This window comes from Pithys albifrons, chromosome 4 (assembly GCF_047495875.1).
Source record: "Pithys albifrons albifrons isolate INPA30051 chromosome 4, PitAlb_v1, whole genome shotgun sequence".
NCBI lineage: Eukaryota > Metazoa > Chordata > Aves > Passeriformes > Thamnophilidae > Pithys > Pithys albifrons.
The window spans coordinates 50,537,792-50,553,517 of NC_092461.1; the positions used below are offsets into that span (position 1 = coordinate 50,537,792).

At 54.6% G+C, this 15,726-nt stretch overlaps 1 protein-coding gene across 3 annotated transcripts; it reads right to left on the reverse strand.

Annotated features, from left to right (window-relative positions):
* Window positions 1–598: 598 nt before the first annotated feature.
* Window positions 599–6,453, reverse strand: OSR2 (odd-skipped related transciption factor 2). Of its 3 annotated transcripts, none has more exons than XM_071554095.1 (4): window positions 6,199–6,453; window positions 2,632–3,358; window positions 1,873–1,972; window positions 599–1,168 (listed from the first exon to the last, which is right to left on the reverse strand). In XM_071554095.1, exons 2-4 carry the CDS (start codon window positions 3,285–3,287, stop codon window positions 986–988), a joined length of 939 nt encoding a protein of 312 aa, XP_071410196.1. In that variant the 5' UTR covers window positions 3,288–3,358; window positions 6,199–6,453; the 3' UTR covers window positions 599–985. The 3 variants fall into 3 exon arrangements, with proteins under 3 accessions (XP_071410196.1, XP_071410197.1, XP_071410195.1); XM_071554096.1 differs by having other exon boundaries at window positions 599–1,086; window positions 6,195–6,453; XM_071554094.1 differs by having other exon boundaries at window positions 6,195–6,453.
* Between the last annotated feature and the right edge of the window lie 9,273 nt (window positions 6,454–15,726).

The following is a 15,726-nucleotide window of genomic DNA, read 5'->3' on the forward strand; positions in this document are numbered from 1 at the left end:
TTCAGGGCCGAGGCTCTGCCAAGGATCTGCGGATGACTCCCGGGCAGAGGGAGGTATTGGCGCCTCGCTGTTTGCTTCCAGAGCTGTCGGGAAAGAATCGTCTTCTGCAGGATAAAGTCCCTGTCTACGTGGGTGTATTGCCCCTGTCCAAAGTCTACAGGCAGGAGGCTGCCTGCTGCAATCCCCGCGAGAGGGATGACTTTTACAATATCTGGGCTGATTGCAAATAAGTTACTAATAAGCCGCTTTGGCATAAGAACGGCTCTATGCATTATTTCCTAAGATCTGTTTATTTGCAAATATTTCTTTCTTTTTCTGCTTAAAAAAATTGTTCGGGAAAAGTACAGAAGTTAATATTTAGACATTCATACTACTAAGTAATAGAGCTATAAACTCTCAAATAAGGCACTTTCATTTTACTTAACAATAGATAACACAACAGCGACAGTGAAACAGACCAAACAAAAGCGATCACCAAAATTGTTGTGACAGTACAATTACCCGGCTAGAAAATTTATTCAATATGCTTTACCATTGCATTGACACAGCAGGAAAAAAAAAGCCCAGATATTTAGAGAATAATACAACCAGGCAGGAGGTATTTGGAAAAAAAAGAAAAGGATTTATTTTGAAATACACTTTTAAGAGATCCTTTGCCTCCCGGATTTGTTATCGATGTGCAACTGACACGATATAAAACAAACAAACGAAGGAAAAACCACGTTCTGTACAGAGCTCTAAAATGAGCCGCGATTATCTACAAGATGAGTTTTACGCTTGGGTGTGAGTTGGAGAGGGGCCCGATCCTGCAGTCCGCACTCTCGAAACGAGTTTCGCAGACATGTGGTAGGAAAGCTTGGCCCCGAGTCTGCGTGCTTGTCTCCGTGTGTGTATGTGTGCGCGCGTCTGTGAGTTCCTACAATACAGTCCTTGAATAAAGTGGGCAAGTTGGAGCTGCCGGAGCGGGCGCGGGTCCCTGGCTGCTCTAGAAGTCCTGCCGCGGGGTGTGAGTTAGACTGTGCCGCCGTAGATCACAGTTTCGCCTGAACACTTTGCCGCACTGCTCACAGTTGTAGGGCTTGATGTCTGTATGGGTAAGAAGGTGAGTTTTCAGGTTACTTCTTTGATTAAAGGTTCTTCCACATGTGGGGCATTTGTGTGGAGATTCCTGTTCAGATTTGAAGCAAGCAAAGGATTAATCCTTCACAAACCACCTGGCTTAACGTATCACTGCACTTTTTCTCATCGCAACGCACAACTTGAGACACTGGGAGTGGACAGGAACAAGAGCAGCCCCAGGCGGGCGACCGGCCACCCACCCCACCCTGTCCAGCCCCAGAAGCCTTATTTTATAGCACTCGAGTGGTGACATTTCGCACCCCTGGCGTGGACGGAAAGGGGCCGGCGCGCCGCCCTCCTGCTGCGGTAGTCCCGCTGCCCTCCCGGCCGCTGCGGCGGTGGCCCCGCACCGCATCCCGCCCCCGGGCTGTCCCGCAGCCCCGCGCCTGCCGCCGCCGCCAGGGCAGGGCTCAGCCCTCAGCGCAAAACGCCTCGAAGCAGCGGCGTGGACAAGTCCGAGCCCGGGGTTCAGTTCCCGCCGCCAACTGCGTCCCCGCTGGCTTTAAGCCCGTCTCCCGCGGCCGCCGTTTTTCCGCGGGTCTCCGCGGCCGTGGAGGTGACCACCGGCCGCTGCGCCCACCCCGGGAAGCACAAGGCCGTCCTGTGACGGAGCCCACTCTCTCCCCTCCGCACCAGAACCCCGTTCGCTCGGTGGCCACCGTCCCTGCCCCGCGGCGGGCTGAGCCGAGCGGGGCCGGGCCGCGACCACGCCGAAGGCACACGCGTGGAGAGGCCGGGGAGAGCCGGGCTCACCTGCATGTGTAGGGTTTTGTGGACCGCCAGGGTCCTGGACTGGCAGAAGCCCTTCCCGCACTCCTGGCACTTGAAGGGTTTCTCTTTGGAATGGATGTACCTGGAAGGCAATCCGTGGGATGAGCAGCGCTGCCGAAGGCGAGGAGATCACCCATTCCCAGGCCTCGCTCCCCCAAACCCGACTCCCCCCAAACGCCCTCACCCTGCTCCTCCCTCCTTCCCGCGTTATATTTCTGTTTATGGTTAAACTCTTTTATCGGTTCAAAACATTTGCAATAATCTGTATCGAAGCGCGATTGCACTCTCTGGTGCCAGACCGGGACAGCATTTGTGCCTCCGGCCGGACCCGAGCCCGCTCTTCTCCGAAGACGGAGAGGATTCCTCGCCCTGCGGCCGCGAGCGCCACTCGGCACCGGGCTCGGGGTGTGCAGATGGGGCGGGGGAGAGCGGGTAAGCTCCCACCTGCTCCCCGTCCTGCTCCCCGCGCCCCCAGGGCCGCGCTTCAGAAGCACAAAAGCCCCGGGGGGCTTCATCCCCGGATGTGAACCCCCTCGACTCTCCCTCAGGCGGGTGCGCGTCCCACGTAGAGAGCAGGTTTCGGCTGCCGTGGTCCCTCCGCGGCCGCCGCAGAGTCGGAGTGGGGTTTCTCCTGCAGCCTTCGTGGCTCAGACCAGAGCTCCCAGAGCGGCTCAGCCTCATCCCCCCGCGAGCGGCTCACCCTACCACGGTTCCCCATGGCCCGACCCGGTGGTCCCTCACCGGTGGTCCCGCAGGTGATCCTGCCTCCGGAAAGCCTTGTGGCAGATGTCGCAGGTGTAAGGTCGCTCGTCCGTGTGGGTCCGCTCGTGGATGAGGAGGTTGTAGGACTTGGTGAAGTGCCTGCCGCAGAACTTGCAGATGAACTCCTTTTTCGTCTTGGAGGGCAGGCGGCCCCGGGAGGGCTTCCTGTCCGGCGACAGCTTGCTGATGCCCGACAGGGGTGAGGCCAGTCCGGGGCTCAGCTTGGCGAGTTCCCCCACCTTCGGAGGGTCCTCCTGCGTGGCGGCCACGGCCAGGTTGGCAAAGTCAAAGCGGGGCCTGTCCTTGTGCAATGCTGGGAGGACGTGGGCGATGGCCCCTTGCTTTGGGTGGAAGAGGTGCGTGGCGAAGGGGAGAGCGGGGAAAGGGAAGCGGGAGTCCACCAAGCCCTGCGCGGCCGCCATCTCCGTGATGGTGGAGCGGGTGATTTCATGCACATTGGGGTAGCCCAATGTCCAGTGGTTCATGTGCATGGTTTGCACGGCGCTGAGTCCGTACAGACCCTGCAACTGGTCTACAGCTGCGGGGAAGGTGTTCACAGCCTGGAGGAAGGAGTAGTTAGTGAGTTGCAGAGACGGGTGGAGCGGGATGGGGGCTGGCAGAGCCTTGCTTCCCATCTTCCCGGAGGAGGCGCGGGCCGGTGGAGCAGTTGGTGCCTCTGCTGGGCTTCCGAGACGGGGAGAAAATCCTAAGAAGAAAGAGAGAGAAAGGAGGGGAAAGAGACTATTACTGAGAACAGCGTGGACCCCCATAGCCCAGGCGAACACAGCGAACGGGCCAGGAAGGGCCCGGCACGGCTCCGGTGCGCTGCCTTGCCGCGGCCCCAGCGCCCGCGGCAGCCCCGGCTCCCGCCCTCCGCCGGAGCAGGCGGCCGACTCTGACCCACGGCGCGATCGCTTCGAGCAGAGAAACTAAAGCATAAAAAAAATTCGGTCCCAAAACTCCCACCTGAAATTAAAATAGAAAGGAGAAAACCCAGCGCGGAGCTAATCCGAAGGCGGTGCAAATCCAAATTAAACGAATAGTGAAAAAATACACGCGGAACGGAGATGGGGCCGGGGTCGAAGCCCCTCCGCTTCCCGTCGCTCCGTCATCGTCCCCCGCAGCACCCACCGCAGGGTCCCCGGAGCCGCCTCCCTCCTGCCCCCCCGCGCCGCCCCGGCCCCCGGCGTCGCTCCCACCCTCCGCCCGGCCTCCCGCGGGCTCAGAGGCCCCGACCTCGACCCCTCCTGGCTGGGGCCTCCCCGGGATGGAGCAGGGTGCTCACGGACGGTCGAGGCAGGCCCGGAGGGGAGCGGAGCGAGGAGATAAACCCTGCGTCCATCCAAGCTCAGTTGCTTATTTTTCTTCTTTCAACAACAACTCATTTATCAAGATAACCGAAGGAGAGGAAAGGAACCCCTGCCCCGTATGCACACCTCCTACCCAGTCCCCTGTGCCGCAGCCATCCCACCGGCGGCGAGGAGCGCGGCCGGCCCGGAGGCCTTCCCGGCCCGCCGAGGGCCGCTCGGCACGGCGCTGCCCGCACGGCGCTGCCCCGCACGCGGCTTGTCCCGCAGGGCCAAGCAGGGCGAGCGCAGCCTCGGCGGGACGAAGCTGTACGGACGAGCCCCCGCACCCCCTCGGCCGTCCCTGGCAGGGAGCTCCGCTGGAGCGGCGGGGCCGGGAGCTAATGAGCGGTGTGTGACTGTCAGAGGGTTTCACTCAGCCCACTCAACCGAAACCGCGGGGCCCGCCGCTCCCGTCGCACGGAGGGTTCCCTCGGCGCCCCCTGGGAGATGCTCCCCTCCCGAGGGGCAGGGGCCAGGGGCGCAGGGACAAGCCACTACTCTTTCCTTTTTTTGGTTGAGCGTTCACTTCCAGCAGTCAAGAGGCTGCTGCAAGCCAGGAAAGCGGCCAAAGCAAGCGCCGGGGTCTCTCCGGGCCTGTAAACAAGAGGTAGGGCCAAGGGTGCCTCAGCACCTACTGGGATTTGTGTGGAGGGACTAGTAAGGTGCAGTTTCTCAAATAAACAAGAGACCCTGCCCCCGTCCAAATCCTAAACCAAACTTCCCAAAACCAAGAACAAAAATAAAAGAAACTGTCCGAGCGCAGAGCCCGCGCTCCGGGAGAGGCGTCCCTGCCCCCGGGACCGCCGCCGCACCGCAGCCCTCACCGCCGCTCCTGGCTCGGGCCGCGCAGCTGGCACCGGGCACCCTCCGCCTGGAAAGATATTTTTCGATTTTTTTTTCTTAAAATACCTTTCCTCCTGGCTTGTGGGACCGCACAACTGTCCCACGGCGAAAAAAAAATTGCGGCAAGGAGGTCGGGTGTGAGCTGCAGAGCTGCACACCCCTGTTTTCGTTTTCCTCGAGCCGGGGCTCCCCCGGGCTTCCTCCGCTGCTGCCCAGTTTTTCTCGTTTGTGATTGTATCGACACCAGGGACAGTGTTATCGATACGACCTATTATATACGGCGACCTTTTCGTTTTGTTGGAGAGGGGGTGGTTATATATAGAGACTTATTTTTAAAGATGTCGTAGTGTGAGTTCCTATTCCCTTTCCGTCAGGAACTGACACAGAAGCAATAAAATCGCTTTTCCCTGGCTGCTCCCGTGGCTTCTGCCTCCATTCCGGCTGTCTGCGTCTGGGTTTCGGAACCACTGGCTGGGAGCTATGAGAGAGACAACGTTTCTGTAAGGCAGAGCTCCCTCTGTTACAGCCGCGTTTGGTGGCCGTGTGTGGGGCTGTCATTGCATGACACTCGTTTTCGTGTCAAACAACCAAGTCTGAAAAAAACTATTCTGAACACACAATTCTCATTTCAAGGCAAAAGCTTTTAAAACTACACTGCTGTCTGAACCGCGGCACATGTTTGTATTTGGAGAAAACTTTATTTTAAAAGACCAAAAAGTGCCTTCCTACGTGATTTTAAGGCCATTTATAATAAGGTGCGTCGGGCGGGGGAGGGGGAAAGAAAGTCAACCAAAAACGGATGTTACTTAAACCTTGGCACTTCCTTTTCCCTTTCCATTCAGAGCTCTTAATTAAATTAAGCCCGATGCCTCGGCAGGACACCCCTCACTACCTGCTTGTCGTTGACCTGCTGGCCCGCGTCCTCCCGCGGCGGGGCCGGGGCCGTGGCCCGAGGGCGCTGCCGTGGTTCCCGGGGAGCGAGTGGGCTCTGGGTCGCCTCTGCTCCCCGCCAACCGCACCCGAAGCCGCGGCCGCCGCTCCCCGCTCAGCCAGGTGTTTCCACGAACTGCGAATTTCTCCCGTGTGACCCGCGGTCCGCGCGCAGACCGGCTTCTACTAGGAATTTCGCGTGAAGGACATCGGCTGCGCACCCGCGAGGCCCCCGCCTAGTCCCACACCAACGCGCCCACGGAGTGCGGAGAGCACCCGCATCCCAAACTGCCGTGGAGCTGAGAACTGAAAGTAAACCCGGCGGTCCCGCGCTCCAGGCCGAGGGGACGCTCCGTTTTCGGGGCGGCCGTCCCGCTCCCGCCGACGGCAGTGGACGGGGGGGCCGGGAGAGCCACTCACCTACCGCAGCCTGCTGCTCCTGCCGGCGCAAAGCTGGGGCGGTGGCCGCGGCACCTTCACGGAGACATTAGATCCACAGCGAGGGCGCTCAGAGGGGCCCGGGCCCAGCGGCGGACGGCATGTTGCGGAGGGCTGGGCGGCTGCGAGCTCTGGCCGCGGCGGTCCCGGGGCCCCGGCATAGACCGCCGCCACCCGCCCGCAGCCTCCCGCCTTCGACCCCGGCGAGGCTCGGCGCGAGTCTGAGCCGCCCCCTGCTCGGTCCATCACATTTCAGCGGTGAGTGGCGTGGAGCGCTGTCCCCGCCCGCCCGGCGCCGCCGCCGGCCCACCCCGCGGCGCGCACAGCCCCGCGCTCGGGGCCGCGCCGCTCCGCCCCGACGGGACGGGACCGCCCCCGGCCGCGGCCCCGGCCCGCCCCGCCGGCCCCACTGTTTACTTGTGTTTGGGTAGCAACTGGGCTTTAAAGGGACAGGACGCCCCCCGCTCCTCCCGCGTCACCTAAGGTGACTTTTCCCTCTGCGAACAGACCGACGTCCCCCGCCCTGCTGCAGACCACGGGGATGTGCGCGCTCCCTGCTCCGCACTGCCCTCCGCCCGTGCCCCAGCCGGAGTGACACAGGCGGCTCGACTTGCTTAAATAACTAAAATAACTCCCCCCAAACCCAGACCGTGGGGTTTTGTGGGTACCCACGTCTCCGAGGGGTCTGCAAGTAATGCTCACGGTCCAAACGTCTTCGTGGCCGTCGTGTCGGGTGGCCCTATAGACCCATCCTTCAGCAATTCAGCGCTGCCCTTTCACAGCGATTGAGGCGCCTAAAGGCAGACTCCGAAGGAGAACCTCTGTGGAGGCATCCCCATGCGCGGTGACTAAGCACACAGTCCCTACCTGGAACAGACACATAGTTTCGAAAGCAGTTTCGATTTATTAACGGGGTCTTTGCTGCTAAATGGGGCCTCCGTGACCCTCTTCAAATTTTTCGATTAAGGCGCTCTGTTCACGTTCGTCGAGCGCAATACGGCTGGTTGCACATGGTGAATTTCCATTTTTACCTATAACGTTGTGTGGTTTTGTGCATTACTTGAATCACATGCATGGGGAATTTGTCCTATAGTCTGGACTGGAGACTGGAACAAGGATTTGATAAGTACAGAAGATGTCGGGGGAAATAGCACTTGAAGGACAGCTTTGAAAAATTTTCAGAGGAAGGGTCTGTGCTGGTTAAGTCGAGCCCGAGGAAGAGGATACAAGTGACGGGTGCATCGGGATTTTTTATCCTTTTAGTGTACAGTAAAAAAAATAAATCAAAGAGGGGAATAGGAGCCGGCGGAGGAAGGTTTGGCCGTGTCCCCTCACAGCGAAGCGCAGCCGAGGCTGGCGCAAGTTGCAGCCCGCGGCTGCCGCCGGTCGCCGGGGCTATTTTTCGTTTCTTTTCAAAAATCCCTGCTTCGAAAATGCCCTATCTTAATTCCAAGACGTCCTAAATAAATAGCAATCCTCTCCCGGGCAATGAGGATACGGAGGTTCACAATCTGGGGAGACGGAGCGATTCCCCCGGGCCGGGTGGGTGCGTGGTGGGTGCGAGCGGCCGCAGGAGCCTGCGCAGGGCGAGGGCTCGTCGGCCGCGGCCGAGCTGGGGGGCTCTGGTAGGACGCGGGGCAGGGACCCTCACCCCGTCGTTGTTTTACTTTCTAGAGGGAGGCCGGGTGCTTCAAGAACGAAGTGAAAAGGGGACTCTGCAGTCGCAATTTCTGCCCCACACTGTTTGCTTGTGGATACCAAGAACAATCCCCACGGACACAGGGATCAAAGGGAGATTGTTTGGGGAGAACTGTCATTTCTTGCCCTTTACGGCAAGCAAAAATAAGCCGCGCTTGCTGGGGAACATAAAATATATGAATAAATGTAAATATATATATATTATTTTTAATATCGATGTAAAAGAAACCCAAAACAAATTTTAAAAAATAAACCAAACAACGACCTCCCCAATCCCCAAACGACCAGGCAAATCAAAAACCCTCAAGGCGGCGGAACTCCAGAGGGGAACGGCGCGGTGCGGAGTCGCTGCCCGGGCTGTTCGGTCCCCGGCCGCTCGTGGTACGCCGGGAGCAGGGAAAGCCGCGCTATCCCACCACCTACAGCGCGGCGGCCGCCCCGCACGTCTGCGCTGGCCAGGAGCCCCCGGTGACCCCGAAGCGACTCCGCCCGGCTCGGCCAGCAGGTGCGCGGCTAGAGTGGGCGGTGCGGCCCGCCTGTACTGCTGGAGCTCCTCGCAGGCCGCCGGAGTTCGCGGGTGCTCGCACGCCGAGGAGCTCCGCGGCGGCGGCCAGGCGTCGAGAAGAGGTGACACCAGAAGGGCACGGGCCGCCGGGTCCCGCCGGAGCCCAGCGTCACCTTTCCGCGTCCACCTCGGGCGGGCGCCTCTCACCGCACGGGACCGAACCCACCCTCGGCGGGGCGGCCGCACCGTTGTGCCCGAGCCGGGCGCGGGCACGGCCGGGCGGTGCGGGGGAGCGTCCTCAGCCCCGCTGTGCCCCGCGGCGGCGGCCCGCGGTGCTGCAGCGCCGCCTGCAGGTCGGCGCGGAGCCCTGCGCGCTCCGCCCGCACCGGCATCGGCTCCGGCTCGGCTCCGGCTGCGGCCCCGGGCTGGGTGGGTGTCTCGGCGAACCCGGCGATTTGGGTGGGAGTCCCTGCGGACTCAGCGTGGAGCTCTCCACGCACCGCCCAGGAGACGGCAGCCGCGGGGCCCAGAGGAGGACGGAGGCAGCATCGCTATCTGCCGTCACCCGAGAGCTTATTCCGTACTTCCCGCGCGTTCCACCCGTGCAGATACCGCCGCGGGCATCTCAGCGTCCCCAGCTCTCTCACCCCACATCCCCCAAAAACACATCCGCAGAGCTGGATTCTATCCAAACAGATAGGCAGTGCTTGTTTTCACTGCGAGGAACAGATTAAAGCAGTTCCTCCGCGGCCATGAATTTTGGAGCAAACCTTGACCGCTAGTCCCTTCTTGAGTACCGAAATGTGCCCGGGAGACAGCGAGGCCCCTGCGGCCGCGCTTGGCGCAGCCCCCCGCGGGGCGATGAGTGCACGAAGCGGCTCAGACCGCCGCTGTCGGTGGTGCGGGGCCGTGGTCGCTGGGGACTCACCCCCGCGAGAATGAGTGGGGCAGAATCTTCAGAAGGGGCCAGGGGTGCGCCCACAGCCGTCGCCGGAGGGAGAAGGGGCAGCGGGTACCTGGGCCGGCTTCGGCTGGTGACCGGGGCTATGCCAAAGGAAGGGGATCACAGTCCCTAGTGCAGGACACTGCCGCACCCTGGTTTGGGAGTCGCCGCGACGGCCCCCGAAGGCCCCTGGCTCGAGGGGCGCTGCCGGGCCCGCAGGGTAGAGTGGCCGCGGGGCAGGAGGGCACCCGCGGAGCAGGCTCAGCCCCGGGCTGCCAGTGGCCGACAGACAGGCCCGTGCTCCAAACGACTCGGGCTACACACCGAGGACTTATCGTTTTTATTTTGAAGAAAACAGTGACCGCCCGTCGATCTGGCATCTGACTTCGCTGGTGTTTCGTGGTGACTAAATCATCACCGACTTACCTGCGATTTTTTGGGGTGGGATATTTTGTTTTGTTTTTAATGAACCAGTCAGGAAATGCCAAGATTTGACAAACAGGCGTAGGCGGCTGGGTGCGCGGCGCTTGGCAGGCTCCGGGGAGCACCGCCGCTGCAACTTCCTCTCAGTGTCCCCCTTTTCCCTCCTCGGACTCAGATCCCCGTAGAACATCGCCGCGATTAATTTCCATGAAAGAAGAAAGCAATTAAGCACGCAACGACCTCAGAGGGCTGGAACCCGCCCGCGTCTCCCACGGGCTCACAAGCCCCGCTATCCCTTCGCCCGCGGCCCCTGCCCGCGATCCCAGCCTCGGGGCCGCCTCTGGGCGGCAGCGAGCGGGCCCAGCCGCCCCACTTGCGGCACCGCGGCCCGCCCCGACGTGCATCACCACCGCAGCCAGCCCGACGGGTGCCTGCTCCTCGCCGTCCCCTCGCTAGGGAGCACAGAAGCCCGGAGGCTTTTGCTCTCCGCCGCGGCCGTGTCCCGGCTTCCCGCCCCCGGCAGCTCCCGGCCCCACGTCGGACACCGCAGGGTTCACGGGAGAAGCCTGAAACGGCCCTCGGCAAGGGCGGCTTCGCCGTGTGCGCGGCGGTGCGGGCCGCTCATCCCGCGGAACTTGCACTCTGTGCTGCAACTACTGTCGCGGTGGAATAGCGTGGTGCGGATGGGGCGACAGAGGATGCGGAGGCGGCCGTCGGCGCCGCGGGAACCGCGAAGGGGACGCCGCCCGCCGCGGTGTTACCGCCTTGCATCGACGGCGGGCCTCGAGCTCTCGATAAATCGACTTTTCTAGACTAAAGTGTTCCTTCCCCCGCCATCAGCAATGAGAGACTTCTGTGGTGCATGAAGTGAGCACTTGTCACGACATAAAGAAATACAAAACGCTGTACCTTCCTATAGTTTGGTTTAAGCAACCTTTTGGCTAAAGTCTTTCCTGCCGTCAGCACTGAAACACTGAGCAGGGCTCTGCTGTGGAGCGCAGACACCAATCGCACACTGGTGGGCCCTTTTCTTATTGCTCCATACCTCACCGTCCCACTCCCACTCCTCCAAACTGAGCCCAGGGACTGCAGAGGGTCCCCAGGCTGGCAGGCTTTGCTTACTGTCTGGTGGTGGCATTTTACCTCTCTTGGCAGACGTGTCAAAGGACAGCCTGCAAGGTGAAGGTCGGCGGAGCTTTAGGGCTGCCTGCCTGCTGCACCACCGTGGGTTTGTACGCTCCACTCCTGTGTAAAAGGGGGTTTCAGGGATGATGTTCTGCAGCTGCCTCAGGCTGAAAGGATCACGAAGTTTGCAATCTCAGAGCCAACTGTTAGGGGGGGAGATCTAAAAGAAATATTGTGTAAAAGCAATAAATTGGTTTAAGAAATGCAGTTGTACGTTTGGTTCCATGCCTCGTAACTCACCTAGGACATGAGAACTCCAAGGCAACAGAGAACAGGGCCCATACATCTTGTCCTGTGGCGTATATTAAATAACTCCATTTCCTTTTAAGAACTTGCTACATGCCAGTGAATAACTTGATTTCACAAATAAAATTAATATTGTAGGGTGTAAGTCAGCAAACAATAGAAAAGCTCAGAGAGTTTTTTCCAGTTGTAAACATGCAGAATCCATATGGTCATTAGATACATCTATGGGTTAAGCACTGATTTGTTTATGCAAGCCTGATGCTTATGATACTCTTAAACTGGGACTATTCTGTTGAATGCATGTATACTATAATCCCCTTTTACCTACCCTCATATGTGTTTCCTGTTTTCAGCATGCATTCTCAATGTGTAAACTGTGGTGAAGGATATGTTATAAACCAGGATACTATGGAGCATTTCAGATATTTTCAGAGCATTACAAGCACGGTCCAAGCATATGCAAATCATCACTTACAGATGTGCATAACGTCTGTACTAATCTCTGTGTGTCTTTTCAGTTGTTTGTGGCATCTAATTTAAAGAAAAGGACAATAATGGATATTACAAAACAGTACCAATTGTTCCTGGGCAGACTGACCCCTAAAATGTCCAGACACACCTTACTGATGAAACCCTATAGTTCTTAATATGATCAGGGTTTTTTAAGGCTAAGTTATTGACAAGGGCAAGGCACTTGAAAACTCTTAAAGACACTGCCAAGGCTGAACATCATCCTCTATCTCTACTGGGTATGATCCAAAAAACATTTAAGCATATGCCTAAGTTCATTGCTATCCAGAGCAATATCTAAGCAGGCGCTTCGATGTCTTTATATGCCAAAGTCACCTGTTGAATGTGTGTTTTACTGCTGGTTTAAAATATTTACTGAATTAGGGATATTATTTTCAGAGTGTCTCATAAAAATAAACAAGCAAAAGTTTATAAAAAAATCCAAGAACAGTTACTGTTCGAGGCAAGAATTTTCATCATGCCTTCTTTTATGTCCTTTTCCATGAATTAAATTACTGGCACTGTCATCTGTATTACTACCTTTTTTTGCCTAAAGTGATAGTGTTGTCCTCATCTTCGGCTGCTACTTCATAGCAGCAATGTGTGCATCATCCTGTTGGGTGAAAGGACAGTTTCTCCAACACAAAGTCTCTGGACGTGATGCTGATAGATACACCTTGGACATTCTGCAGTTTGGAACAGTTTGAATCTAGCTTGTGACACGGGACAAAGAGCCCTTTTTCTCCATGAACTCTCCACAGACACTATGAGGAAAGGTCAGGGCAAGATCACTCTGGAGTACAGATCAGTTCAAGATTGGAACTGAGCTGGGCATGGACCAGTCAGAAGATTTTCTTGTAAAAAATATTATTTATCTAATTTTCCTTCCCTTCAAGCTGAGGCCTTAAGAAGACAACATGCACATCCAGTCTGTCATTGCAGACAGTCTCTGGTCTCTGGGTATTGTGAGTCAGCAACAAACTGAAAGCAGGTGAGACCAGGATGAATCAGAGTGAAGACCCAGCAGTTGGTTTCCATTTCTTTGCTCATGGACTTTCATTTTCTGTTCCTGTGATGGTACAGGTCCCTGCTCAGGGGACTGGCATTTTGCTTGTTCTCCTTAGTTCCCTTTCACACACCCCACAGAAGTATTTGAGGGAGCTACATGGGCTGGTGAAGGGTAGGATGAAGACAGTGAATGGCTCTTTTGCCTGTTTAGTCCATGGTAGATGGCATGGTCCATCTCATAAAGACTATCAATGATTATTGCAGGTTTTACTTGTTTGCATTAAGTATTTCATTTATTTGGCTTTCTCACCCATGGTAGGCTGGTGAAAATTATTAGTTGTTATGCTATTCTTTCAAATTTGCCTATGGGAACTCTTTCGAGGAAAAATACCAATCCCATTCATTTCAGCACCAGAACTCATTTTAGCACCAGAGGAGTGCTGGAAGCTGAGGACATGACACTGCACCAGAGACAGAATTGACCTGAGGCCTCTTATTTTCAGCTTCAGTGATGAGAGGAGATACTGCCAGCCACACTACAAACTTTCCAGTACAATATATATTCCCCTTTTCCACTTCATTTGTCCTGAGGATTAGTTGGTGTGCAAATGCAACCAAGAGTTTCTGAATTTTACCGTTGTCATGAATCTGCCTGTTTCTGAACGGCTGGATGGAGCCTCCCTGTGAAGGTAAAGCACTCCGCTGTTTCAGGATATGTGGGGAAGGGAGCAGCAGAGACCATGGGACAAGGAATGCTTTGGAATGACAGCCTTTCTGCCTGTGACTGAAGCAAGGACCTATGGCATCTGCTAGACCAGGGCCTTTCAGGGAGCCTCGGGATAGTGCCTATGGAGAGCTGTGAGGAAATCTCCATCGTCAACAGAAATGCTCCAGACAAAGAAATGAAAGCTGAGTATAGAAAGTGAAAAATTATTTTCTGAATCCAGGAATAGTCCCACAAGAAAACTCATGAAGCTATATGAAAGGATTTTTGAACAAAATATATCTTGTCCTTGAATTCTTTGTGAAGCTGGAAAATAGAGAAGTCTTAGAGCACGGTAAGCATTTCTATTGGGAAGAAGCATCAAGTATAACAGTGTGTTTATTTCAGTGGGAACTGGCATGAAAGTCAGTCGGTGGCCACAGCAGCACTGCTGACACTCTTGAGATCTGAAAAAGAGACCACCAATAAAGGTCATTAGCTAAGGTTAAGCAGCGTTAACCTTGACCTTTCTCCAGTCTCCAAGCACGCAGCTCTTGAGTAAATACAGATCACAGATATTAAAGAACTCTTAAACAACTACAATAACAAAATAGACTGAAGTGGAGTCAAAACTGCAGATCTGTTTTATTCAAAGCATAATATTTATATATGACAGATACTGAAAGGCAGCAGAACCGGTTTTAGGAACCATCTCTGTACCTAGATAGGGAAGGCATACTTGAAAGCATTCTGTCTTTTGAACCACAGTGAGACATAAATTTAAGTTTTTCAGAAAAGTATTTTAATTCCTACAGCTTGGTAATTCCTAAGAGTTTGGTCAAGAACCATATTAGAAATACTCAACTTTCACTTTCTTTTAGAGTTACAGGTGGAGCCTGAAATGCTAAAAGGCTGTTCAAAGCATCACTTAAGTCTGATCTAGTTCAGCATTAGTCTCATGTTATCTTTCCCACCCTCAACTGTTTCAAGAAGATATATAAAACCAGACCAGAGCTGATGTTTACTTTTACAGCTAATGGTTCCTCAAATCTAAAGAACTTCTAAGGAATAGATAAAAGCAGCTGCAAAAGTGATCTAGAAATAAACATCCAGAAGAAAGCATAATTGCAATCAAAGTTCCAGCTGTTCTTGTCTTAATTCTTATCAGTATTCTTTTTAATCAGGCACATTTTGAAGTCAAAGACTTATTTCCAACAGCTTTTGTTCATATATATACATATATATGTAAGTCCCTTGAAATATTACAGGAGTTCTGTTTCATATCAAAATACTGTACATTGTCACTGAAATTATTAATTTTCTTTTCCTCATCCCCCATGTTCTCTCTGGGCCCCTCTTTTGCATCTGGCATGTGTACTGATACTCAAGATGACAAATACTGATAACTGCGAAGCTGCAATGCTGCATACTTCCATAAGGCAAAGCTTAGCCAAAGTTAGGCATTGATTTATATCCCATATTCTGTTCAACAGCATAGGTTTGGTTTTTTTTAGTTCCATACCTTTAATCCTTGCCACCTTCAACCTAGTGTGTGTCAAATTTCCATCTTATTGTTGCAGCTGTGGTTTCTTAAAATGAAGGTATGTTTCTTGAAAGCAGTAACACATTCTTCAGTTTATTCACAGATTTAAATTCTCCGTTGTTCAAACACGCCTGAACTCATCAAAATGTGATGGTGTGGGGGTTTTGTTGTACCAAGTGGTTGATTCAGAGATTTTAAAAAACAAATGAGGGATGTTGAGATAACAGGTTTTTTTGCTCCAAATCTGTAGAATGTGTAGTAACTTAGGCAGAGATAATAACTTTAGGGTTCTCTTTAGCTAAAAGGTTATTTATAAAACATACAAGGCAGAAAAAGCTCTCCCACACATGAAAAGCCTTGCACAGGTGTACAGATGAAAAGAAATAAACCATGTGCTGTCTAGGTACAGTGTTATTTAGGATGACTTTATAACCCACAGTAGGAGACAGCCCACAGAAGCAGATTGGTTTCAGAAAAATCTAAATGATTAAAAAAGAGAACTGCACAAGTTATGTGTTTCTATCATGACCTCCATGTTTTTAGGGGAAGAAGACCTTCTCAACCCCTTCTACAGTGGTCTATGAAGCATTACTGTTCCTGTAGGTGAGCTGATGAAAAGGACCATACCTTTGCTTCAAGTAATTTCAGTTCAAAGTCCAGTGCAGTAACTCAAACCCACTTTTATCATCTTTAAAAGCTAAGAGGTTAGTGCTTTCCACCAGAGCAGCTGAGACACATCCAGTTCTAGGA

What these genes read in the sequence shown, in the direction of transcription:
- OSR2 (XM_071554095.1), bottom strand. Translation starts at nt 3,287, where the DNA reads ATGGGAAGCAAGGCTCTGCCAGCCCCCATCCCGCTCCACCCGTCTCTG. An exon ending in GATCACCTGCGGGACCACCG is followed by an intron (nt 1,973 to 2,631) that starts GTGAGGGACCAC and finishes ATTGCCTTCCAG; the next exon opens with GTACATCCATTCCAAAGAGA. An exon ending in ACAAAACCCTACACATGCAG is followed by an intron (nt 1,169 to 1,872) that starts GTGAGCCCGGCT and finishes AAATCTGAACAG; the next exon opens with GAATCTCCACACAAATGCCC.